This window comes from Brachyistius frenatus, unplaced genomic scaffold, assembly GCF_029030835.1.
Source record: "Brachyistius frenatus isolate BFR_SWC_R1_liver_20210118 unplaced genomic scaffold, ASM2903083v1 Contig_102, whole genome shotgun sequence".
Classification (NCBI taxonomy): domain Eukaryota; kingdom Metazoa; phylum Chordata; class Actinopteri; family Embiotocidae; genus Brachyistius; species Brachyistius frenatus.
Window position 1 is genome coordinate 1,187,525 of NW_027210701.1, and position 25,461 is coordinate 1,212,985.

The 25,461-nt window shown below is 45.7% G+C and overlaps 4 protein-coding genes and 1 non-coding gene across 9 annotated transcripts; 3 read left to right on the plus strand and 2 right to left on the minus strand.

The window, feature by feature from the left end:
* The first annotated feature begins 6,398 nt into the window (after nt 1–6,398).
* On the plus strand, nt 6,399–8,963 carry LOC138628550 (syntaxin-11-like). Of its 2 annotated transcripts, none has more exons than XM_069711653.1 (2): nt 6,399–6,464; nt 7,493–8,963. In XM_069711653.1, the coding sequence occupies exon 2, from the start codon at nt 7,495–7,497 to the stop codon at nt 8,494–8,496; it is 1,002 nt and encodes a 333-aa protein (XP_069567754.1). In that variant the 5' UTR covers nt 6,399–6,464; nt 7,493–7,494; the 3' UTR covers nt 8,497–8,963. The 2 variants fall into 2 exon arrangements, with proteins under 2 accessions (XP_069567754.1, XP_069567755.1); XM_069711654.1 differs by having other exon boundaries at nt 6,453–6,547.
* Nucleotides 8,964–9,581: 618 nt separating this feature from the next.
* stx11a (syntaxin 11a) lies at nt 9,582–13,477 on the plus strand. Its single transcript, XM_069711734.1, has 2 exons — nt 9,582–9,787; nt 10,450–13,477. The coding sequence occupies exon 2, from the start codon at nt 10,455–10,457 to the stop codon at nt 11,328–11,330; it is 876 nt and encodes a 291-aa protein (XP_069567835.1). The 5' UTR covers nt 9,582–9,787; nt 10,450–10,454; the 3' UTR covers nt 11,331–13,477.
* On the plus strand, nt 11,963–12,045 carry trnal-uaa (transfer RNA leucine (anticodon UAA)). The gene has a single exon. It is a non-coding gene; the product is annotated as a tRNA-Leu (tRNA).
* Nucleotides 13,478–13,847: 370 nt separating the features above from the next.
* On the minus strand, nt 13,848–19,556 carry fbxo30a (F-box protein 30a). Of its 4 annotated transcripts, none has more exons than XR_011311473.1 (4): nt 19,368–19,556; nt 16,400–18,484; nt 15,388–15,698; nt 13,848–15,282 (listed from the first exon to the last, which is right to left on the minus strand). XR_011311473.1 is itself a non-coding variant. In XM_069711651.1 (3 exons), exons 2-3 carry the CDS (start codon nt 18,392–18,394, stop codon nt 15,495–15,497), a joined length of 2,199 nt encoding a protein of 732 aa, XP_069567752.1. In that variant the 5' UTR covers nt 18,395–18,484; nt 19,368–19,556; the 3' UTR covers nt 13,848–15,494. The 4 variants fall into 4 exon arrangements, 2 of the variants coding, with proteins under 2 accessions (XP_069567752.1, XP_069567753.1); XR_011311472.1 differs by having other exon boundaries at nt 13,848–14,970; nt 15,088–15,698; XM_069711651.1 differs by having other exon boundaries at nt 13,848–15,698.
* A 759-nt stretch (nt 19,557–20,315) lies between these two features.
* LOC138628487 (pancreatic secretory granule membrane major glycoprotein GP2) lies at nt 20,316–25,281 on the minus strand. The gene is made up of 9 exons (XM_069711556.1): nt 25,009–25,281; nt 24,611–24,699; nt 24,432–24,536; nt 22,475–22,635; nt 22,209–22,344; nt 21,920–22,014; nt 21,286–21,454; nt 20,961–21,075; nt 20,316–20,861 (listed from the first exon to the last, which is right to left on the minus strand). Exons 1-9 carry the CDS (start codon nt 25,094–25,096, stop codon nt 20,686–20,688), a joined length of 1,134 nt encoding a protein of 377 aa, XP_069567657.1. The 5' UTR covers nt 25,097–25,281; the 3' UTR covers nt 20,316–20,685.
* Nucleotides 25,282–25,461: the final 180 nt, after the last annotated feature.

Here is a 25,461-nt window from a genome sequence, read left to right on the forward strand (position 1 = left end):
AAGAGAAATAAACTCCTCTGTGTCCATAGAGTTTCAATTGGAAAATTCATAATTCTTTTTATTTAAGAGGAAACTCGTTAAATTACCTCCAAATATGTCTGACATCAACAGAAACTCATCATTTTTAAATTTGAGAATTAAAAACAAGCTGAACAGTGAAGAGAAGCTTCAGGAATAAAGTTAAACTCCTTTTAATTTGTTTTTAAAACCTCTGCAGTTTACAGAGAAATATTTAAAGTGACATGTCATGATGTCACCTGTCAATCACTCAGGAGGAACTGCTGATGTTTCCAGATGTTGCTCAGTCATCAATAAACAGGTCAGTTGCTGTAACTGCTGCTGCTGATGGTGGTGACCCCGACAACCTGAATCTCACTGGAGGTTTTTAACTAAGGAAATCTTATTATTTCTAAATATCAATCACAGCTATGCAGCATGTTCTCTGAAGATTTTAAAAATAAGTTACTTTTTTAAACTAATAACTTTATTAAACGTCTAAATATAATTTGCTGGAACTTGCAGAACAACGTATAGTTTATTGAATTCATTCATCAGTACAAAATGCATTAATCTCAGAGAAAATATGCTTTGTACCACATTTAGCTACTTTCATCTGCAAAACAAGTTATTATTTAGTACTTTTAGTATTATTTCAACATAAACAACTGCAGACATAATGATTAAAACCTTTTGTTTATATTTAGAACTGCAGATTTTAACATTTATCGATACATTTTCATCTTTAATTTTAAGCACAAAATCAAACAAAATCTCATTATCCTTCATGCTTTTAAAATTGACCTGCAAACAATGTAACAGTTAATGAAGAACTTTAGAAAATAGATCAAAAGTGTTGATAAATATAAAGCAGCTGTCCATCACTTTGATGAATTGTCCTGCTGTTAATCATTTTGTGTAATTTGTTTCAGATGTCCAGTTGTGACTGTAAAAAAAACTGTCATTAATCAGATGTGATGGGATGATGACTGACTCCTGCTGTGATTGACATGTCCGCTGCTCCTCCTGCCAACTTTTATGCCTTCAACATGCAGACTGTGGTTTCTGATCGTCTCGAACATTATTTCATAACTGCATGAAATATGGTGGAAATTAGAGGAGTTTGAAGTGCAGCAGCAAGTTTTGTTGGAAATGGAAATCAACTGACTGCTGAAAATGGAGCAAAACAGACTTAATGTGATTTGGAGATTAAACTGAGCCGTGTGGGCCAAATATCATGAGCAGAGTGGGAGAGAGTGGAGCTGGAGGAGAATGGACCTCACATTTTAAATATTAAAGTGGAAAGCATTTGGACACATTATTTCCATTTAGTCTTTGTGCTTTAAATCAATCACACTGCAGCCTCCATAAATAAAAGGTGAAATTTAACATGAAGCCAACACGAAGCGTGTTTTGTTTTGAAAAGTGCTATACACATAAAGTCTGATTGATCGATTGATAAAACATAAAGAAAAAGGAAAAATACCTACAGCACAAACCTGACATGAGGCAAACCACCAGGTGAACTTCCTGCAGCAGGTGCTCCTGTGACATCATACCAGAGGCCGACCAATCAGAGCTCTGCAGGAGATCTAACTGAGTGAATTCTTTTTGTACCAGATCTAATAGTCGGAGAGACTGCAGCTGAAACACTTTTTAAATAAATCAACAACCGTTTAAATCAGCTAATTCGCTGTGTTACAAACTTCAACGTGTCAAAAACTGAAACAATGTATTCAAGTGGTTTTATGACATAATTCAGGTAATAAAATTGATTTAAATTCTGTCATTCTACTGTTACAAACGTTTCAGGTTACAGGGACGTCTGTAACTAGAATATGGCAAATATTCATAATCAATCAATCAAATACTCAAAATGAAAGTCATTATCCATCATTTATGTTAAAGTCACGTTGGATAAAATCAAATATCACTGAGCCAATATTTCTGATCAAATACCTTGAAATTGATATCACAACGATATTGGGGCATGAAAAATATTGACAACTGATTTTCATTCATTTAGAAATTAATTCAGTTTGTGTAGGTCTTTAGGTTTTTTAAATATAAATGAATCTAAACTGAAATGTATTTTAACAATGACGGTACAACCATCCCTGTATCAGCAGCCATGTTTTTACCTCCTGTGAGCAGCCTGACTGCTATGTTAGACATTTATTTTTTTTAGCTTAAAAAAACATGAGTCTAATAATACTTGTTTGGATTTTTAGATATTTGGTCTCAGGACAGAATCCCCAAAAATACATCAGATAAAAAAAAAAGAAGATGAATTTTCACATTTAAAAAAAAGTCAGTTTTGTTTTAAATTTTCTCTGCAAGTTTCAAATGTGGCTAATTTTTTGTAAGAAGGAAGACAATGCATTTGATTATGTGTGATGACTCCAGCTGGTTTATAAGTAGATATATTTAAGGTGTTACAAACATCCCTGGCCTGTCCTACATATAAAACAACACAACTGTCATTCTTTAATAAAACCTCAGACAATAAATCTAATATCTGTCTGTGTGCATCATTTAAATCTTTACATTATCAATCAAATCGTGTTTAATACCACTTTGTTTGTCTTCCCGAGGAGGCACGTGGGCAGGATGAAATCTGACACACCTGTGCTTCATCAGTTGAATAAACAGTGACGTATTCTCACCTGGATTGGCCAGATAGTGGCTGCTGGGTCCTAGTGCCCCTTCAATGACGATAGAGAGATAGATATCTATGGATAGATGGATAGATGACAGACAGACAGAGAGAGAGAGAGAGAGAGAGAGAGAGAGAGAGACTTTATTAATCCCATGAGGGTAAATGATTATGTTACCGCAGCATAGGTTAAAAATTAAATAAAGGTTCAATTAAATTAAATAAAAATATGACTTCCTGTTTCCCAGGCGACCATTTTCCTGCAGTGACTTTCATATAGTCAGGAGTTCTTAATCTGACCTGTTTGATGTAATTTTAGTGTTTCTCTCCATGTCTTCCTGTTGACCTTCAAAGTAAAAGCCTCTGAGCAGCTTCTTCTCATTACCTCAGGTGACATCTACCTGAGAGGATGTCACATGGCCTCGTCTTCAGTTCAGTATGAGCAAAACTGAATAAAACCTGATTAGTTTAATAATGATCCATCGGTCACGTCCTTCTTCGTTTAGTCTCTTCATTTTAAGAATAAATATTTTAATTCAAACGTCTAACAGTTCAGTTCAACAGAACTTTTCACCTGCTAAATATCTTCTTTGACAAACCAGTTTATTTTTAAAATTAAGACTTCATTCATCCCTCCAATGAAAGCTATTCACATACAGAAGCTCCAGTTTGAAGCTCCATGCTGAGTCTTCCTCACATCCCTCTGAGCTGAGCTGAAAATGGAGAGTAGCATCACCTGAAGTGGACGAAGTATGACCCTGGGAAGTCTGAGAGCAGAGCAGCATCTCTGAACCCATGACAGACATTCATGTTAATCTGATCAGACGCTGCAGACACTGCCGGCGTTGTGTGAAGCTACAAAGTGAATCAGATGAACAAATTAGAGTCACAACTCTGGGTAACTTAAAACAGCTGATGTTGTTTTGCAGCACCCCTGACTCCTGATGGGGACTCGGACTCCGGGGATCCTGCTGAGTCAGGCAGTTCCTGGTCTCAAAGCATCACATAAAACCAGTCCCCCTTTTTTTTTTTTACACCAGAAACTCATGAAATCGGATTAGAAAGCATGAAGGTCAGCAGAGTTTGAGGTGATCTGCAGCTGCTGTGAAGGAGTTTCAGAAGAAAACCAACATTTGAGCTGCACATTAGTTCACACAGCATGTCCATCACAGAGCTGCTTCTGTTGGACAAAAAAAGCAGAAGAAATGGGATTAAACACGGCAGGTTACAGAGATAATCCCCTCAAAACAGACATGCAAACATTTGAATTCAAACAGCAAAATGAATCAGTGCCATCAGTAAAGTGAATTATTATACATCTAAAAATCTTCTGTTTTACTCTCCAGCAGGTTTCTGACACATATTTTAAAACAGACATATTTACTGGATCTTCTTCACGTGTAATTTATCTTTATGTTAAATAAACTGTGTAAATAAATGTGTCAGGAGGAAAAAGGAGCTGCTTTCAAGACTGCATGCAAAAGCGCACAGCAGCGACCTTTGTCCTCCAGATTTGCAACCTTTTTGATTAAGAATACATTCTTGGCACATTCGCAGAGCCGTTTCCCAGAGTTTCTCCTGAGCAGAGAGGAGCTCGACCTCGACTGGATCACATGCTCCCGTCCTGACCGGTGAGCAGGGGGAGTCTTGATGGAGCTCAGAAACAAGATGCTGCTCAAATCAGAACCAGCTGACTCAGAACAGATGACTTCAGCTTTTAAAGTGAATTTTCTTTTTAGAGCAGGCAATCATTAAAATGAACCCAGAGAATTTTGCAATAATGGTTTTTATACCCACAAATATGTATGTAAGGAACTTAATAAAAATAGAAAGCTCAATCAATGTAAATCTTTTTTTCCAAGTTTAGAACTGTCACATGTTGAAACTTCAAAAAGAAAAAGAACCAACGTGTTCAGGAGTTCAAACAAAAAGATAAGAAATAGGAAAAAAGATAGATAGACGACTCTTCTGGCAAAAGATAAAACACCTTTTATTCAGATTTATTCAAAAAAATAAATTACTTCTTAAAATGTTTTTATGGAAATAATGAATTGTAGTCATGTTTGTTAAGATGTTTAATTGTTTTAAAACTAAGAGCTTTTAATTATTTTCTTGTTGAGTGAAGGTTCAGGTTTCTTAAATTAAAAGTAGGCTAGATCCTTTAAGTAAAGCCTGTAAATAGTTGCGTGTTTGTGGATGTTGAGGGTTTTAATCTGTGAGCTGCTGCTGTAACACTGACCCCTGCTGGATATAATAAAAACTGCACCGGTGAGCCGACCTCGGCAGAGAAACACAAAGTAAAAGTGAGAAATATTATGTCATAAATGAAAGTGTCATCAATATGATCAACTTTAAAGTTCTTATTCTGCAAGAAACCTGACAGTATTTGTATTTTTTTTATTATTAGTCTCCTAATATTGATGCATTGATCCATGATTATCACGTCCCTGCTGGAGCTGGTTGAGGTTGAGCTCCTCTTGATTTAGTCCAGAGGTTCATGCATCAGTTGGACTCCATGCAGCGGCCATGAGACCCAGTTTGAGGGTCATGAGACGACTAAAGGAAGAGGAAAGAGGAAACACTGGATCATGTTGGAGGCAGTTATTCAAATTAAGAGTTTGCAGGGAAACCGTCGACCGACTGAAAGTTTCTCATTGTGTCTTATTGTGAAAGGTGGAGGAAGTAACAATCCTATAAATAGGAGACACAGTAAGCATCATAAGATTGGCAGGTTTACATTTTTTGTTCCCTCGAGCCAATTTCCTCTGACATTGTCAGATTTTGGAGGTCAGAGGTCAAAGGTCACCTTGACCTCACCACAACTCCAGAATTCAACAAAATTTCACACAAATGTCTAACTAGATAAAATTATGAAGTTTTATATCCAAAAGGTCAAAGGTCACCTTTGCTGTGACATCATCATGTTTCTGTCCATCATTCAGCTTCATAACTGAGTCTGCACTTAGTTTAACTTGGTTTGAACTTGGTTTGGGACTAGTATTAAGTGTAGGAGTAGTTTTGGACATGTTTAGGACGAGCTTTAAACTAGTTTAGGACTCATTTTAAACTAGTTTTGGACTTGGTCCAGCTGAGTGATACACATGAGCGTGCACGTACAGTTGTGTGACACACTTTCCTTAAAAAAAAAAAAAAAAAACTAACCCTGTATGACTCAAAGTCAGGGTTGGAAACTCCTGATCACGCCTGTGGAAATCACATTCCACCTCTTCACCGGCTCAACCCTCCTTCTAGTTCAGATGATATTCATCTTCTTCATCTTCACCCGCTGCTCGTCTGTTTCACCGTGTGCAGCGAGAACAAGCCTCCGGTCACGGAGACAGAGAAGGTCCAAGGATCAGACTTCATGATGTCTTATCACGCCTGATCCTTCTGGCCCCGCCAGATAACATGTCTGAAATACTTCCTCTTTATCCTCAACACTCGTCACTGACTCGTCTCCCTGATGTTATCAACCCCCAGCAAAACGCTCCATCTGTGTGTGTGTGTGTGTGTGTGTGTGTGTGTGTGTGTGTGTGTGTGTGTGTGTGTGTGTGTGTGTGTGTGTGTGTGTGTGTGTGTGTGTGTGTGTGTGTGTGTGTGTGTGTGTGTGTGTGTGTGTGTGTGTGTGTGTGTGTGTGTGTGATGAGTCCTGGACAGGCCCGGCTTCCTGTTTCCATGTGACTCCAGAGGAATGCAGAAAGTTCAGCTGATGAAGGTTTGTAGAGTCATCAGTCTTCCGGCAGCTGTTAGTTTGGACTGAAGTCCCGCTCACGTCTTCACCTCCAGAGACGCACCTGAGGACACCTGACAGGTAAAATAATTCATTACAGGTGTGTTCTGATCTTTGAGGCGCAGCTGGGACTCACAGGGCTCCTGTACCAATCCATTCAGACGGTACGGCTGATAGAATCTATTATCTTTTTATTCTCTGAGTATGAAAACAATAATGCCCTTGTGTGTTTTTTTTCCTGTTGTGTCCACACTCCCTGTTTCTTCAGGTTGATAAACAGATTCTATGTTCGAACACTAAACTTTTATACTTTATATATATATATATATATATATATTTATATAGTGTTTTTCTGCTGAGAACAGATTAAATGTCTAAACAGATTAAATGTCAGAGCACCAGGAACATTTATCTGAGATCAGCTCATACCAGAGACGAACCGCACAAACTTATGACACACACACACTTGTTATTTCCCTGTTTTCACTGTATGTTGGACTGAAGCCTGTTTGGAGCCTGAAGCCACTGCTCAGGGAACATTTAACACACCGGACGAGAAGTTTTTCTTTCTTTGTCTTCTGTTTTTCTACTCAAAAATAAAGTGAACCCAGGTCCATCGACATGTCAGCTGTCAATCATCTTCAGGTCTTCATCTTCCTAACTGATCAGCAGCAGTCACAGGTGTGTCAGGTACAGAAGAGTCTCCACCTGCCTGACTGCAAATCTTTGAGCTGTTTCCACCTGATATCAACAGCATGTTGAAACAAGGTCGGTGTTTTTGACTCTTCTTCAGGGTGTGAGAGCCGATCTGCTCAAGTCACAGTTGGACGAGGTCTGGGACGCAGGTGGCCTCAACGCAACCTGGGACAGATTGGAGGACGTCTACTCAGCTGATGTCCTCTGATTAAAAATACAAATTCGGCTCCTGTTCGTATCCGACCCGCAGGCCCGTTCGTTTTGAGAGCCTGTTTGTCTTCTGCTCTCCTTCCTGGTGCAGACTTGTGGCCCCTTGTGGCCTCTGTGAGACTCAGGTCCAGCTCAGAGATCCCCCCCCCCTCCGTCTCAAACACGATGGATGAACTCCTGCTTCTCTTCTTGTTTCCTTTCAGACATGAGAGACCGACTGAGCAACCTGCAGCAGGTGCAGACGGACCCGGAAGGCTTCAGCACGGTGGAGCTGGACAACCTGTCGGAGCGTGGAGCAGCAGCAGCAGTAGGAGACCAGGACCGGGACTGGGACCGGGACCGGGACTGGGACCAGGACCAGGACCAGGACCGGGACCAGGACCGGGACCAGGACCGGGACCAGGACCAGGACTGGGACCAGAACTGGCACCAGAACCTGAATCAGGACCAAGACCAGGACCAGGACCTAAAGGGAGTCCTGCAGGAGGCCCAGCAGATACGTCTGGAGATCCAGCAGATCCAGAACGACATCAGCGAGCTGAGGGCCGTTAACTTCCAGATTTTGAATCAGACCTCGTTCCCGGTTCCTTCGAAGCGGGACTCCAACGCGATCGGAGCCGATGTGAAGCGGCGAGGAGAAGCCGTGCTGCAGCGGCTGCACATGATGAACGCGCTGCGAGAGAAGCTGGAGGCTCAGCGGGGCGGCGCCGATCCGGTGGCCCGCATCGCCCAGACTCAGTACCAGTGTCTCAGCAACGCCCTGCGGGAGGTGATGTTCTCCTACAACGACACGGAGATGAGCCACCGGGAGGCCTGCAGGAGGAACATCAAGAGGCACATGGAGGTGGTGGGAAGGGAGGTGAGCGAGCAGGAGCTGGAGGACATGATGGAGGGGGAGGAGCTGACCGTGTTCAGCGTCCAGGTGGAGGGCAGGACCGCCCACTCCGCCCTGCTGCAGATCGAGAGCCGCCACCGGGAGCTGCTGCAGCTGGAGAGGAGGATCCAGGACATCCAGGAGCTGTTCCTGGACGTGGCTGTGCTCACGGAGGAGCAGGGCGGCGCCGTGGAAAACATCCAGAAACACGTCCAGAACACGGACCTCACCCTTCAGGAGGCCGTGGGCAAGCTGGACCGGGCCAAAGCAGCGGACAAGAGCAACCCTTTCAAGAGGCTCTTCTGCGGCTGCTTTCCCTGTTACTACAACTGAGAGGGATGAAGGCGAGGATGACGTCACAGGATGGTGTCGTTACTTTGACTTTTGGGACATTTTTCTGATGATTCTTATGTTTACTGAAATCATAGTTTTTTTTTGTTAATGCTGTTGTACATGAAACAGACTAAATAATAAGAAAACGTCTTTACATACTGTATAAAGCAGTTTTTTTAATCTTTAATGTACATTTTTATGACGCTTCTTTTGGAATTTAAAACAATGTAATTATTTCTACATTAACTGCAGGACTATTTCTTCCACTAATGTAAAAACCTTGGAAGTTAAATGGACTCTGAGCTCAGAGGTTTCTGTCAGAGACAATGTTAATAACATCTGACGTTTTATTATTATTAATTCAGTAGAAGTTTTTTTTTTTTAAACTGTTCGGTAACAATGAAGAAGACTTGACTTTGTTGTGTCAGCCTGACAATAAATAAATAGGTTCTAAGATCCTTATTAAACGTTTCTTGTACAACTGAGTATCACGACCACATTAAGTAAAAAACTAAAATATGAGATTTTTTTTTTTTTTAAGTTTCTCTATAATAAAGTCGAAATGTCGCAAATAAAGTATATATTTCAAAAACAACGTTGAAATGTTAAGAAAAGATTTTAAATTATTTCCAGAAAAAAAATTACATTTCAGGATTAAAGTCAAACTTTTGAGAATAAATCAAACGTCTTGGTTTTTGCATGTGACTTTACAAGATGTTGTGTTTATTAATAAGTATATTTTGTCTCTTTTAGCTCATAAACACAGTTTATTAATAAGTTTCAGGACTTTGAAGGATTGTGCCGAAAATATTCACAAGTAGAAACACCAACTTGGAGGAAGTGGCTGAAACAGCTGGAAATGGACAGATGTGATGGTTTCCATGGTTACACCTGTACTTTGAACTCTATTGTCGAAATGCTAAATTAAAGTTATCTTCCTACTCTATTTTTTTTTGTTTTTTTTTGTTTTTGTACTTCCATGTGACTGATACTTCGCCCTGCTTCGTGCGTGAAGTCCGCCGCGCTTCGACACTCGAACGGAATCGGATCGGACTAATGATGCTCTCCTCCCTTCCTGGACTCAGACCTGTGACGGAGGGTGAAAAGGCGTGATCTTCCGCGTTGGTGTGTGCAGACTGTGTGTGTGATGAAGAGTGTGCAGCTGCGCGCGCCTCAAAACTCCTCTCATGTAGAAATGTTCTTCTGTAACGGAGACAGAAAGAGGAAACGAGTCTGTCCGCTGCTTCACGCACTTTCACAGAGAAGTTCGGCTGCAGAGTCTCACAGAAAGGTACGTGATCTGTTTCTTATTCTGTATGATCATATTTACACGATCAGGTCATCGATTGATTTATTGATTTGTGGAGGCTGTTTTCTGTCAACTTGTTTCTTCTGTTTCCTATTGGTCTTCTCTGGGAGTTTCGACATTTAAAACAGAACAGTTCATGCGTGAAACAGCTCGTGTTCGTTTTGTATCTGATGAGGTATCTCAGCAGGAAGTCACTTATCAGTTTCCTTTCCACTGATGAGCTCATCACAGAGAGCAGATTAAATGAATGAGGTTCTGTTTCTAACGATTAATGTCACATTATCTCCTTCTTCCTTCTCTATCTAACAGCATATAATATTTAAAACAGGAAATAATGTTGAATAGAAATGACAACAGCTAAAATAAAGAAACTGCTCTGTAGTTTGGTTCCCAACCTGTGGGTAGGGCCCCTCTAAAGGGTCACGAAGTAGATCCGAGAGGTTGAGAAAAATAGTTCTGCTCCATTATTTTATTCTTGGTTCTGTGAGTTCATAAAAAAGTCGTGTCACTCCTCTGATGCTGCTCTCCTCCAGGAAGAGACTGAATGTCCTCTAAATATCCTCTAAACGTCCCCTAAATGTCCTCTAAATGTCCCTTAAATGTCCTCTAATGAGGTCAGTAAACACTCTTCACTCCTCTTCCAGGTGAGATGAGGGACCGCCTGTGCGAACTGCAGACCTCCACCCCCAAGCCTGTGGAGGATGAGCGCAGGCCCGAGGAGGAGCAGCAGGATGAGGAGCAGCTGGAGCAGCAGGCCGTGGTGTTCGAGGGCGAGGAGGTGATGGACACCGTCTACAAGGAGGCGCAGGCAATGAGGGCGGAGATGCGGCTGCTGAAGGGGGACGTGAAGCGGCTGGGGAAGCAGAACACAAGGTTGCTCACGTCCGTCCGGAGGATCAGCAGCATCAAGAAGGACTCCAACGCGCTGGGACGGGACATCAAGGCCCGGGGGGAGGCCGTCTACGCCCGCCTCGAGAGGCTGGGGAAGCGGAGCAAGGAGCTGGAGGAGAAGCACGGCTCCACGTCGGCCGTGGCTCGCATGGTGCGCTCGCAATACGTGTCGCTGACCAGCGCCTTCCACGCCGTCATGTCCGAGTACAACGACACCGAGATGGTCCAGAGGGAGAACTGCAAGACCCGCATCCAGCGGCAGGCGGAGATCATGGGCCAGGAGGTGAGCCGGGAGCAGATCGACGACATGATCGAGACGGGCAAGTGGAACGTCTTCTCCGACAACTTGCTGCTGGAGGGCCGGACGGTGAGGTCGGCGCTCAGTGAGATCGAGAACCGGCACAAGGAGCTGCTGCAGCTGGAGGGACGCATCCGGGACATCCACGAGCTCTTCTTCCAGATGGCGCTGCTGGTGGAGGAGCAGGGCGGGAGGCTGGACAACATCGAGGCCAACGTCAGCGCCACGCAAGACTTCGTCGCCAAGGCGGAGATTCAGATCAGGAAGGCGGGGAAGTACAAGAAGAACAACCCTTGCAAGAAGCTCTTCTGCTGCTGCTTCCCCTGCTGCCGCTGACGCTCCGCCCGGTCGCATGTTCAACTCAGATTGTAGTTAAAAGAGTCGTTTCACAGCAGACGCCCCGAACACAGACACACCAGTGAGACCGGTCGTTGCATTTCCTGACTGTCAGCTAGAGAACAGCCTCCATGAGGCTGGAAACAACGCCCGTTATCGGCTGTGAATATTGAAATCACAAAGTTGTTCTCAGAGCGTCTGACTGTGAGTGGAAGTTTACAGCACACGTTTCCTAACACGTCTCTACTGACTGTGGTTAGTTGGAGGCTGATCTGCAGATGATTGCGCAACAGTTTGGTCTGCAGGCTCAGCTTCGTGTTTATTAAAACGACACTCCTCGTCGCCTCCTCTCTGTCCCATCACGTCTCCTCTCGGTGGGACGACATTGACCTTTTGCTCGACGGCGCCTCAGCTCCCACTGGGGGAACCCCGGCTGGTGAAGTGTTTGTCACACTTCCCCTGCAGAGTTGTGTGTGTGTGTGTGTGTGTGTGTGTGTGTGTGTGTGTGTGTGTGTGTGTGTGTGTGTGTGTGTGTGTGTGTGTGTGTGTGTGTGTGTGTGTGTTTTTACTGTCAGCATGACTTGCTTTATTTTAACTCACCCTCTCTGTGTGACTTCTTTCTTTTAATGTTGACCAGGATGGCCGAGTGGTTAAGGCGTTGGACTTAAGATCCAATGGACAGTAGTCCTCGTGGGTTCAAACCCCACTCCTGGTAGGAACATTTTAACTGGACCATGAGGTCTTTCAGAGATGGGAGGGAATAAATCTCTCCTAGAATCTCCTAGAAAGCTGTAGTCATAACCAATTTCTCTGAAAATTCCATATAAATACTAAATATTTTCTATAGAAATAGTGATTTAACTTCTCTGAGAAACTGTGAACAACGAAGTACCAGAAACCCTAACATCCAAACACCAAACCTTGGTGAGGAGGTGTTGCTAGGTGACTCATCCTTTTAAATAATGTGATTGGCTGATTAAAAAAAAAAACGCACTCTTTGTGAGGATATGCACAGAATGGACAGTGACATCTGGTGGAAATAAAATGAACTGCGCCCAAATAAGAGGCTGTGAAAATGTTTTTTTGTGTGCGTGATCAATCAGCTGATGAAGGTTGTGGCAGACCAGTCTTCATCACTGCTGCACTGTGGCATTTTTACAGCTGCCGAATATCTCAGTTTCATTTCTGTGTTATTTAGAGGGAGAAGTGAGCGTCTTTAAAGAGATCGACCACAAACATCTTCCCTGCACGATATAATTTATAGCGTTTTGTTAACGTCATTCAACGTTTTTGAAGAACATTTCTCTGACATCGTTGTACTTTCACAATTTTTTCCTCCGCTTAAAAAAATTCTTAAACCTCTTAAAAATTCTCTGGTTCCAGTTTTTTTCACCTCTTAAGATGTTCTGTGAATAACTTTTATCTTTACAAACATCGACTCGCAACTTTAAGAGGAAATTCTTTGAAATCTTTTATTAGATTTTCATCTCTATGGGGAACTCTTACTCCGAGTAGTCTTTATGAATATGGCCCACCGGTGCTTCACAACATGACTCACCGTTTCTGACCTTCACTTCCTGATTTCACACCCTCACGAGACACCGTCACGCTCATCTGTGACTCCGGACGCGTCCCTGGTTTTATACCAGTGGGATTCAGTGGATTCGTCTCACCGTCACCTTCCAGACGTGCGGGAGGATCTACGGTGAGAGTCCTTCCGTTGGAGCCGCAGTCTAGTTTGTCCCCTCTGGGCTCCTGTAAAAACACGGCAGCTATGTGGAAGAGGACCAGCTCCTTGAAAACACAATACTGAGTCCGATTCTGCTCTAATTAAAGCATAATTGTTGTGTTTTGCACCTCAGTGCCACTGTAAATAGAACCCTCTGAATCCTACAGACGGGTCCTTTAACGCACACGCGGTTCAGATAATTAAAGATACGGAGGTTCAGAAAACTCTTGATGTAGTGAAGCGTTCTTCCTTTGAAAATGAACGTTTCACTGCTGATCTCAGACACATGATGCGGTCCAAATGTAAACTGCTGTTTTTCCGATGCTGTAAAATGTTTGTTTCCATCAACAACGCTGAAAAAATACAGGATTTTATCCCGCCTGTAATTGAAATGATTTAAACGACAACAGTGATCCTATTTATTCTGCATTAAATAGATCTGATACACTGACAAGGAATTAAACCACATCCTGATTCATCACAGTGAAAAATGCGTTTCCTGTTTGGACTTCTGTTGATTTGGTGCCACCAAGCTGAAGGAGTGGAAATGTAGAAAGTTTGAAACTTTCATTTTCTTAGTTGTGAAGCAGTGGATCACATGTGCAGGTAAAATCCCTTATTAATGACAAATAATATTACTTGGACTTTACTTTTTGTTGTGAGAAGTTTCCATTCTGCCCTAAAAATAATAAAAACCCAAATCCATTTTTTTTTTTTCACCCAAACCAGGAAGTTTTCATGAACGTAACTTCCGGTCAAGTCCCGCTGCAATAAAAGTCAAGAGAACGTTTAAAAAGGAGCCTCTTTATTAAAATGCTTCAAAAGTCAAACAAATGAAGCTGGCAAACTGTGGTGAAAAAACACACACACACACACACACACACACACACACACACACACACACACACACACACACACACACACACACACACACACACACACACACACACACACACACACACACTTCAGCAGGAGTGAAAATAAAACCTAAAATAGTGACGAACACGTCGGTGTGCAAAGATCTGCACATGAAGAGCTCATGTTAGTCCGATCGGTGGAAGCTCAGGAGGCCGATGTCACGCTCGGCTCGGCTCCCCCGGTTCAGACCCGAAAACACGTGAGGGCTGAAGCTGCGCGTTTAAAAAAAAAAAAAGAAGTGTAACAAGTCATATAAAAACGTAATAAATCAACGCAGGTGCCTGAGAAATAAACCGAAGAGATTCAAACTCGCATGCAGAACACGAGCGAGGAAGACTCCCGCTGCTTCATCGCAGTCCGGACCCTTTACAGTACACGCCTTCATGTGCAAATCAATAACCCAAACCTTCAGAGGCAGATTTCTGTCAAAATAAAAGTACCGATACAAAAATAGGAAACCGAAAAGATGCCGACGAGTCAGGATAAAAAAATTTTTTTTTTTAAAAACACGCATCTTCATTCTGCATTCAAAATCTTTTCCTCTTCTTCTTCTTCTTGTTCTGCTTCTCTCACTTCTTAATTCAAGCTGAAACATCTGGTTTGTTCAGCCGGCCTCGTCGCTGCTCTCCAAAAAATAAAAATAACCATCAAACTTTTTGTTGGCCGACAAACATGAAAACACACAACCTGTTATTCCAGCACTGCAACGCACACCGTTATCTTATTTAATACTGAGTCAGCAGCTTCCTCCGCTGCGTGACGAGGCTTCGCGCCACGACCCTGAGACTCCGACGAGTGGCGGACGCGTTGTGCCGCCAACACGCAACCTGGATAAAAAAAATATTTTTTTTTTTTAAATACTGCGAGCGGAGTGAGAGAGGTGCTCGTTTTAGTGAGGGTGTCCGACAGCCTGGCCTGCAGGGTGCGATGAGGTCTGACACTTCCCACTCGCTCGCCGCCACTCGTTCACGGCTACATTCATTATTTCACGTGCTACATTTTTGGGAGAGAAGAGAAGAGAAGAAAAAAACAAAAAAAACCAACAAAAAAAAACAACTTAGAAACAGCTGCTGGTTGCTCGAGATGGCAGAAAAGAGGATCTGGCTTCACCTTGACGTGAGAGTCCGAGGATGAGGAGGAGGATGAAAACACCTCTGCTACGAAAACACCTCCGCTACTGCTACGACCACGCCAGACCTCAGACGCGGCACTGCTCGGGGACGATGCTGGTGAACAGTGGTTCAGGTCCATCGGTGATCAAGTGGTCAAGTTTAGCGTTGGTCGGGAAGAAAATCTCGCCGAGACCTGAGAAATCAAGTGTAGCTCAAGTTAAGGCTCGACTCGTCCCAGCAGCGACTCTCTCTCGTATAAAAATAGAAAAATTCGACACGAAAACATCTGATTATTTACAGATGCGGGTCTTGATGAATCCGTCAGCGGCCCCCGGAGAGGCCGACGTCTGTAAACACTTGGGAGGGAAATGCGCGCGGTGCTCGGAGGGGAGACGGCGTCCTCGCTCACGCCACCGGCTTGAGGACGGAGCGTAGACACCTCCCCTCCTTGGTGAGCTCTCGGGTGAAGCACATGCAGGGCAGCGGGATGGCCTCCTCCCGCCGGGATATCATGTTGAACTTGCACTTCTTGAGGTGGTCGGCCATGCTGGCGATGTTGGCAAACTTCCACTCGTTCACAGTGCCGAAGGCGGTGCTGAAACGCCAAACCTGAATAAACAGAGCACAGACGGGTGTATTTTTTTATGTTCCAAACCAATCAGCAGTGACGTCGCCCCGTTACGAAGCCTCCGGTTCAGATTCCGTCCGTCGCCATCTTTGTTAGTTTGGAGCAGGAAGTGACCATATTTGGACGGGCTGGGGGAGGAGCCAGCGATGAATCTGACTGATCCGATTGGAAACCTGACAATACTACGTCCCGCCCAATGATAGCTGTAACCTGACTGCACCACAGGCCTGTCAATCAAACAGACCCCCCCTCCACCCCACCCCAAATAAAATATTTTTGAGGCTTATTTTCTATTTAATGACGGATTATTTTCAGATGGACCTCCAGAAAACTAATAAGAAGGAGCGACTTTAGCTAACAACACAGATAACTGGTGGAGACATTTTATTGACTTTATATTTGATGAGAAGTTGAACGTGAGTCTATGGAGCCAGAGGCGTCTTGGAGTCGACCTCTAGTCATATAAAAACACCTCCCCTCCTTTATTGACTTTATATTTGATGAGAAGTTGAACGTGAGTCTATGGAGCCAGAGGCGTCTTGGAGTCGACCTCTAGTGGCACGCGGTGGTATTGCAGCTTAAGGCCTCGTTTTTCAGACCCGGAAGCTACGAACACTTTTATATACAGTCTGCGGTTCTGACATCAACATAGAAGACAAACCGGTTCTGAATGAGGACTGACCTTGTTGGTGATCTGCCACGATTGCGAGCCGTCGACGCGCCGTATCTTCTCCCACAGCAGCACCACCATCCCTCTCATCTGCAGCAGGCTGGCGCACACGTCCCTCATGGTGCGGGACACCCTGGACAGCTGACACAGGCTGAAGCTGTCCAGGAAACTGGCCACGTGCTGCAGCACCTCGAACGGGAGGTCGCTGAACTGGTCGCTCCGGGAGCCGAAGTGGCGGCTCTTCCTCGGGAGGTTTTCGCCGGCTTTTAAAGGCAGACCCGGCTGCACCCCGAAGGAGCCGAGGTGCTTGTCGTGGATGATCCGGAAGCCCTGCACGGACGGGCAGAAGCGCCTCTGCGAGTAGGTGCAGCCGTAGTAGGCCAGAGGGCAGCGCTGCTCCATCCAGCCGTTGAGCCCGGCGTGGATGTCCCCGTGAACGTTCTTGAAGTGGGACGAGAACTCGTCCCGCCGGAACAGCTGCCCGCACACGAACGTGAACATGGAGCGCTGCTTGGTTTGGTACCGGGCCACACACTCCAACACCAGGTCCAGCCTGAGCGTGTGGAAGGGGCTGGGGTTGGAGAGCTGCGGGCTGGCGTGGTCGCAGGCGGAGGCGGAGCCGATGTCGCCCACCATGGTGTTGGTGGCCAGGATGGCGGACGGGAAGGAGAAGGTCTGCGTGCCGAAGTCGATGTGGTATCCGTCCACGAAGCGGCTGTCGGAGATCCCTCGGCCTCCCGGGGAGTCGCCGAGGCAGAAGAGCAGCGCCGCCGTGATGAGGTCGATGCCGTGGAGGCCCATCGGGTCGTCGGCCACCTCCAGGTCCGACGTGTCCACCGCCTTGTCCTCCATCTTCGCTCGGAACAGGTAGGGGTCGGACAGCAGGGCGCGGCGGCCGTTGAATGTAAACATACTGATTCCTCGGAGCACTTCCACGCTCTGCAGCTTCCGCTCCAAACACCGGTACCGGAGCTCGGTGGGCAGGTGCTGCAGGAAGTTGTTCCTCATGTGATCGGACAGCAGGAATGGCATCGGAGGGGCGAGCGGCGCCTGCCGAGGGGCGGGAGGCTGCAGCGCGATGATGGGCACGTAGCTCGCCGGCATCTGTGGCCACACCAGGTGGGAATCGTCGATCGGCTCCGCGATGACGTCGTCCTTCTCCTCGAAAAACAACTCGACAAAATTGTTCTCTTCCGCCCAGTTGATGCCGTCTACGCCTCCCGGCGTTGTCTGGACACACCCCACGCCGCCGACCGCTCCGAGCTCGCACTCCGAGTCAGAGTCGCTCTCCTGCATGTCCACGTTCTTCCCACCCTCGGCGACGTACACGCCATGACTGTCCCCGTTCTCTCCGTTGCGCGGCGCTCCGTTCTTCTCCCTCTTCTCGCCGTTTAAGTTTCCGACGATCGCGTCGATGTCCGTGGAGTTGCTGAGGATGTCCAAGGCAGCGGCTAAACTTCTGCTCGTCTCCACCGACGCTCTGTACAGCTCGTTGTAGGGCTCCTCCTCCATGTCCACCGTCGCCAATGCCGGCTCCGGCAAACTCGATGCCGTGGCCATCTTCTCGCTCTCGTCGCCGCTCCTCGACACGGTGGTGGTGACCTTCAGGGACTCCAGCAGCATCCGCTGATCCTGCAGAGCCAGAGCCATGTCCAGCTGCTCCACCTCGTCAAAGTCTTTGCTCAAGTTTTCGTAGGACTTCCGGTCGGCGTAGCTCACGGGCCAGCGGTTCCACTCCATCGTGCAGCACACTATGCTGGCGGGGCAGGTCACCAGGTGCTGCGCCATCTTCCTCCTGGCGATGGTGAAGGGGCAGCCGAAGCCGCTGTTGAGGCACGGCAGCCGCTCGTAGGGACACAGCAGACGATGCTCCTCCAGTTTACAAGAGTGAAAGACGGCACCGCAGACCAGGGGGCAGCCGATGAGGTCGCAGGAAACACCCGCCTCCGGTCTCACCATGCAGCGTCTCTTGATGCACTTCAGGCAGTGGGGGTGCAGGCTCTCCATATTATTTTTTTTTTTTTTTTTTTTTTTTTACTGTGCTGGCCAGCCGGTGAGGGGGTGTCGGAGGGAGGGGGCCGGGTGAAGAGGTCAAGCCTGAAAGCAAACCAAACACGTATCGGAGTTGTTGAGAAACTTCAGACACCGTCAAGGGTTACAACAACAGCACGCGGATGGTGTCACGGTATCCCGGGAACACTCATGCAACCCTCAGACACAACACACATGAAGATTCCTTCACTGTAACGCGGTCTCCACACACGTTGTCTGTGCCAGGGTGTTTACTACATCTGCAGCATTTAAAAACACCTCTCTTGGGTTTCATGGTCACAAAGCCAGACAACCCTACCCCCACACACACACACACACACACACACACACACACACACACACACACACACACAAACACACACTTTAGATCTGAGACGAGCCTTCATTCATGGAATTTGGTAACCAGTCAGACAACAAGTCAACATCAAGTTTCAGCCTGCCACTGAAACCGTTTTGCGACACAGGTAATTACCTCGGATCATTAGCCTCGGACGTTCTTGGTGGTGTTACCGCCGTGGGGGGATTTATAGGATCATGAATAACATTCATTTAAAGACCCACAACAAGGCTGCGGTCCAAACAGGGAGGGCAACACAGGGGAGCTATTGTTCGGGTCGTTACTGCAACAGCTCCAAATTACGCAAGCACAGCTGGCAGGTTAGCAAGCAGCTAAAAACACAAACAAACAGCCGGTTCTAACAAAACTAATCGTCTACAGTCTGAGGGTCGGGAACACCGCCAAGTCTCTTTAACTACAGAAAGTGGTTTTCACAGTCACAGAGAAACGGAACAGTACGAATTTATAAGTTCCAACAACTTTAAAGCCAAACAAAAGAACATCAACAACATTGCCAGCCAGTTAGCATTAGCAGCTACACTCCGTTAGCCTACTTCGTTAGCCGGCTGGTAGCTTCAAGAAGCAGCTTACCCGCGTTACGGGGCTCTGCGGACGTCTGTGTTATTCTTTTTTTACTTAAATCAGCTCGATCGAGACCAGCAGAGCGGAAACTGACGCTACGTGAGCCGCTCGCGGTGTAAAATGAGTCCAAATCTTCTTATGCTATGAGCTGACTGCGGCTGGTTCTCCGGCTCTCAGTCCTCTGAGGCGCTCCGAGCTCTGTTGATCCCGGTGTGGGGCGACGCACTGCTACGTCATCACGTACAATGTCATATTAGGTTTATGGACGCGGACCTGAGAGAGAGCACTGAAATAGACCGAGTAGGGAATTACCCAGAGGACAGTTTTACAAGGAGCAGGACGAAGTATTCAGGGATTTACTCAAGTAAAAGTACTAATACACACCGTGGAAATACTTCACTGCAACTTACAGTTCTTAATGAGGTCAAAATACACAAGTATTATTTTTTAAATGTACTAAAAGAAACAAAAATAAAAGGACTCACTTTGAAAGTACCTAAATAAAAGTACTAATACACAATGTGAAATTATTTAAATAAAGATTTTTAATAAACACTGTAAAAGTAGGCTACTTAAATACAAGTACTACTACTACACTGGGAAAGTACTTAAAAAAAGGTATCAATACATACTGTGAAAGCATTTAAATAAAAGTGCCACCACACTGTGAAAATACTCCACATCAAGTTAAAGTATGTGTATCATCAGTAAAGTATACCTAAAATATGACAAGTCAAAGTAAATGGTCCCTGTCAGTGTTTTATTGTTTCTTTATGATCTCTGTATTTTTAAAATTATTTTACGGCTGTTATTTAAGTATATTTGAACTCCTTTATGTTTAATCAGCAGTAATGCATCATATTAAGATCATCATGTTTGTATTGTTTCTGTTCTGTAAGAACCACCTATCTCCATTCTCTATCAACCAGCTCAGAAAAACATTTTTACAATGTATCAGACAGTTTTAAAACAGTTTATTTAGATTAAAAATTTCGAGGAGCATTTGATTCTTCAGTTTATCAAAAAAAAAAATCGAACTTAAAATCAATAGAATTGGAGATACATGTATTTTTTTTTACATGTTTGAGAAGGGGATAAAAAAACTGATCTGAAGAGTAACTAAAGCTGTCATATGATTAGCGGATTAAAAAGTACAATATTTTAAATGTGACAGAGTGTTAGAATAAAGTAAATAGAGTAAATAGGCATTTTTCGCCACATGTGAGCGAAATGTTTATTAAATCGACTTCTTAAAGTTCAGTTCAGTTCATAAAGAGAAATATGTCCATGTTACAAGGTGTTTTTGTGTCCATCAGGGATCTCTGGTTCAGGAGGCCACCTCAGAGATGTGCTGGATGTTGGACAGGGTGAGCTGGGCCTCCCTCGCCGGGTAGAACCGTCTCGAGTGAAGCCACAGCCGCCCGAGCATGCCGGTGACCAGTAGCAGGACGAGCAGCAGTCCTCCGAGGACAAACGTCTCCACGGCCGGGACTCCACCTGCGTCTGCAGAAGACAGGACACAATACCGTTCTAATATATATATATATATATATTCACACGTTAAAGATCATCTTAAATCCCACAGATTTAATGAATACATACTCAGATTGGGTTTTTCACTGTCGTTTAATATTCGTCTGATTGGTCCGTAGGACACGGTGTGGGACAGAGGGACGTCTCTCCGCGCTCTCAGTGACGCGTCTTCACCGGAACAGTTCTGTTTGGGACATAACATGAGTGAAAAAGGACAAGAAAGGACGACGCGCCTCGTTCACAGGCCTCGTATATGTGAAATCAGAGCACCTCGGCCTGCAGCTCATATGTCTGAAAAACAATTCCAGGGTCTATATTAAGGACATAAGCCCCGGACACAACAGGAGACGTGTCTGTGCTGGCCTCTGAACGGCTGTCGCATGAGCTCACTCACAGGTCGGCACAGTCCGGGGCCGCCGTGGCAGATCTGGACGTTGCAGTGGAGGAAGACATTGGCGTACGAGCCGCCCACGAACTTGAACATTTGTATCCTGAATGCGGCGTCGGGGCCGAGGCCGTTCTTCAGCACGCTCAGGGTCTGCTCGCCCGTCAGGACCGGACAGCTACAGAGAAGTCCAGAGGGGAGAGGGGTCGGGTCAGGTCGGGTCGGGTCGGGTCGGAGTGTGTGTGTGTGTGTGGGGGGGGGGGCAAACACACGGCAGAGAGGATGTGTAAAGCTCAGAGAATCTGGAAAACATCCCTACAGAGAGGATGAGACACATCTCTCTCTCTCTCTCTCTCTGCAGCATTGTGAAATCAATGCACTTCACTGCCCTGCTGTTGCTAACAGAACCAAATACTGCCCCGGTTGTCAGGGAACATGCACAGCTGCTGGAGTCACATGATCCGAGAGGGCTGTTCTCTATAAGCAGCAACAAACTCTCTGATTTCAGATTTCACCAGAGCAGCCAGCACACGACTTCCAACATCATTAATGTGTGAATATGAAAAGCTGTTTGTTCAGCTGCTGTAAACATGACGAGGCGAACGGCTCACGCTACACGCTAACAGGGGCTCTGTGTGCACACCTGTCTCGGATGAAGGTGTACTGGACGTTGCTGTACGGGTCGCTGGTGGGCGTGGCCCAGCATCGCTCCATACGCAGCATCAGGTGAGCCGGTAGCTGTGACACACACACAAACATTGATGAGCCGTGAAATGCCCAGTCACGGTAAGTAAACAACAGGTGGAGGATTAGATTTCCAAGCGTCCACAAACGCAGCGTGTTGCTTAACGTTGTGTAACTCGGCTGCGACTATCTCGTCTGTCTTTCCGCCAAAGGTCAAAGGGTCAGCGGGTCCGCATAACCGGTTTTACCATGAAGACTTTGACGAAGATGTTGTCGTCCAGGGTCAGCGAAGGCACTGTTGTCCAGCGGTTCTCGAACGCCTCGTCCTTGTACAGCAGCATGGACACGGAGAAGTTACCGTCCTCCGTGTTCAGCGTGATGGTCCTGCACACCAAATAAAAAACACGTCGACCACATACACACAACTTCACAGGTCAGAGGTCACAGAAACGAAGCCCCCCCCCACACACACACACACACACACACACACACACACACACACACACACACACACCTGACATCCACGCGGATCATGTTCGCCCCGTTGGGCTGCTGCACCATGTAGTTGACAGGGTAGCGGCACACGAAGGTGATGTTGACGTAGTTCCTGATGATGACGTCAGCGATGTCGTTGTGGATGGTGTTGATGAACATGATGTGAGTGTCGTCGGAGGCCTGAGGAGAGATGGAGACACTCAGACAGGTGCGACGTCAGCCGAGTCCCTCAACATTACCTGTCATTCATTATTCTCTTCTAATATTCATTAATATTCATTATCACTCAATAGACTTCAGGTGTTTCAGGTTGGAATCACCAACCAGGAAGTTTAGAGTGAAAAGAGGTGTAATAATCCCATTGACCTCTAACCCTGGACTCATCTGCCTTCACTGATCACATCTGGACCATCTAAATTAAAGCTACCTGGTCAACGGTGCAGAAAACTCTTATTTTCATTATGAAATCATCTGCAAATACTTTTTTTTTGTTAAAATGATCAACAGTTTGCTCCACGAATTATCAGAAAATGGTAAAAATAAAAAAAGTTAGCCAACAGCCTAAAAAAATCGTTCATGTCCACAATAACAACTTTATATGTTTATTATTTAATGCTACCACTGTCATTAATAATTTTGTATAATTTATAAATGAAAGTTTTTATGATCTACTTGGAGAATGATCTGGCTTATTTTGTGAAATGTATTATTATTTGTTTGCATTTTAGTCACATTTGTTTTGTTTTTTAATGAGTGTTGATTTTTGTCTCTTTCTTTTAATGTTTTGCATGTTTTGTTGAGGACCCCCTTATAGTTTTTTTTTCCAAATAATTTCCAGAGAAAACTAGCAGCAAATTTAGAGAAGCTGGAAATAAGAAGTATATTTGGGAATTTTTGTAATTTTAACTCCTATCAGTTCTGCAGCTGATCCATTTAACTCCATTAAACTGCTTCACCTCCCAGTGCTGACCCAACAGAGACAGCAGGAGACGGCCGGAGACCGAGATGTTTGCAGGTTTCTAGCGTTTAACCAGCTCAGACTGAAGCAGCGTGCTGGTACAGACACGTCTTGGTGAACTCGGAGGTCACGCTATCTGTCCCGTCCTCCTCCGTGAAAAGATGAGAGAGGTGACCATCTTCACGCTGAACAGCAGATGAAAAGATTATGCTCCCATAAAAAAAATGTGGACGGTGGCTGAGCTCCGTTTGGACCCCTTGCTGAGGGAACATGGAGGAGGCTCCTGTTGCCCCTGAGCAGGATGAATCACCAACAGTTGAGACATCCTTTACTGCTTCTTGGTAAACACGGCATGGCACGGCACGGGGCCCCCCCTCCCCCAGCTGCCTCGTAAACTACAGAGGTGGAGCGCTGGGAGACAACACCACCTCTCCCCCCTTCCTGTTAACCTTTTGCTCACTTTACAAGAAAAAAAAACCTTCGTACATTCCAAGTAGGCGACTCAAGGACACACAAGAGGGGGTCCATAGGGGGATTCAAATGATGAGGGGGGGCTAGTTGGCAGCTGATTTACAGCCCCCCTCCTCATTCCCACCTATTCACCGAGTCTCAACAAATAATCATCATTTCCATGTAAATCCTGATAATTTAGAACTGGAGGGCCATTCAGGGCCCCGGAGCCACTCTGAAAGAGGCTGTAACGGGTTGGAAGGAACAACACGGCCCTTCCTCCTCCTCCTCATCTGGGTTTGTGCCTTTCTCTGTCCATCTTACTCTAAAGCAGCCATCTAAATGTTTACGTCACTGCAGGAAGAAAAGCCGCCGTTATTTTGACTCTCACGTAAAAGAGCGATACAAAAAAGAAAGAGGAGAGGAGGTCGTAAAACAGATGATTTGATGATGATGAGGATGTTTATGTAGTTATTAATGAAGATCAAAGCAGCAGCTCATCCTCATCTCTTCGTGACGGGCCGTCTGAGGTCACGTGCGGCGTCTGATTGGTTGGAACAGGTCGTACCGTGAGCGTCCCGCAGTCCGACAGGTTGGTCCTGATGCTGAAGACGTAGTCGTCCCTGACCTCGGTGCCGCGGCACTCCGGGTCGTTGAGATGCAAATCCCAAACCTGAGCAGAGAGGGGACGATGAGTGGAGACAAGACGGTCCAACGGGGACGACAGACATCAGAGTGACGACTTACGTGAACTGGAGGCACTTTACTGAGGAAGAAGGCACTTGGAATGACGACCTCCATGTGGTCGTTGGTGCAGATCACAGTTTCATTCAGCTCTGACGGAGAGAAGATGAAAAACTTTAATTTAATAAAACCTGCAACTCAAATCATTCTAACTAATTTGATCAAGTTTACTCTGCCTGCATGGTTCTTCTACCGTGTGACAGAAAGTAAATTTGAATTTTTTTTTTAGTAAATCTTTTGTCTTAAAAAATGGATTACATCTCTTGTCATTCACGTCAGACTGAGAGTTACTAGCTCATTCGTGAATTATTTTTGATTAATTAGACAAAACACCAAGTGTTCAAATATGAAAATGCAAAGATGATGCCGTTTCCGCCCCTGGATGTTCGGCGTGAGCTCACCTTCCTCCTCCGGATGCAGGTAGACGGTCGAGGTGACCATCTTCACGCTGAACAGCAACCAGGCCAAACCCAGCCCGACCGCTGCCATCGTCCTCTCTCTCACTCTCTCTCTCTCTCTGTCTCTATCTCTGTCTCCGCTCAGGCCTCGTCCTCCTCTTCTCAATTGGAACTCTGTGGATCTTCAGGCTCGCTGTCACCAGAAGACGATGAGCCCCACTCTTTCCTTCGGCCCTCCACACACAGCTCTAATGAAGTGCGAGCCTCTCCGTCTGGCCTTAAAGCACCAGCTTGAATGATGTTGCCCCCCACACCCTCCCACCCCACCCCCGACAACAATGAGATTCCACACATGAGTGGGGAGAGCCGAGGGGAGTCCGAGGTAACCCGATGTGACCGCCCACCGCGGCCCGGTCCTCCCAGTAAACATCCTCCTCCGTCCCTCTAGCGGGGCCG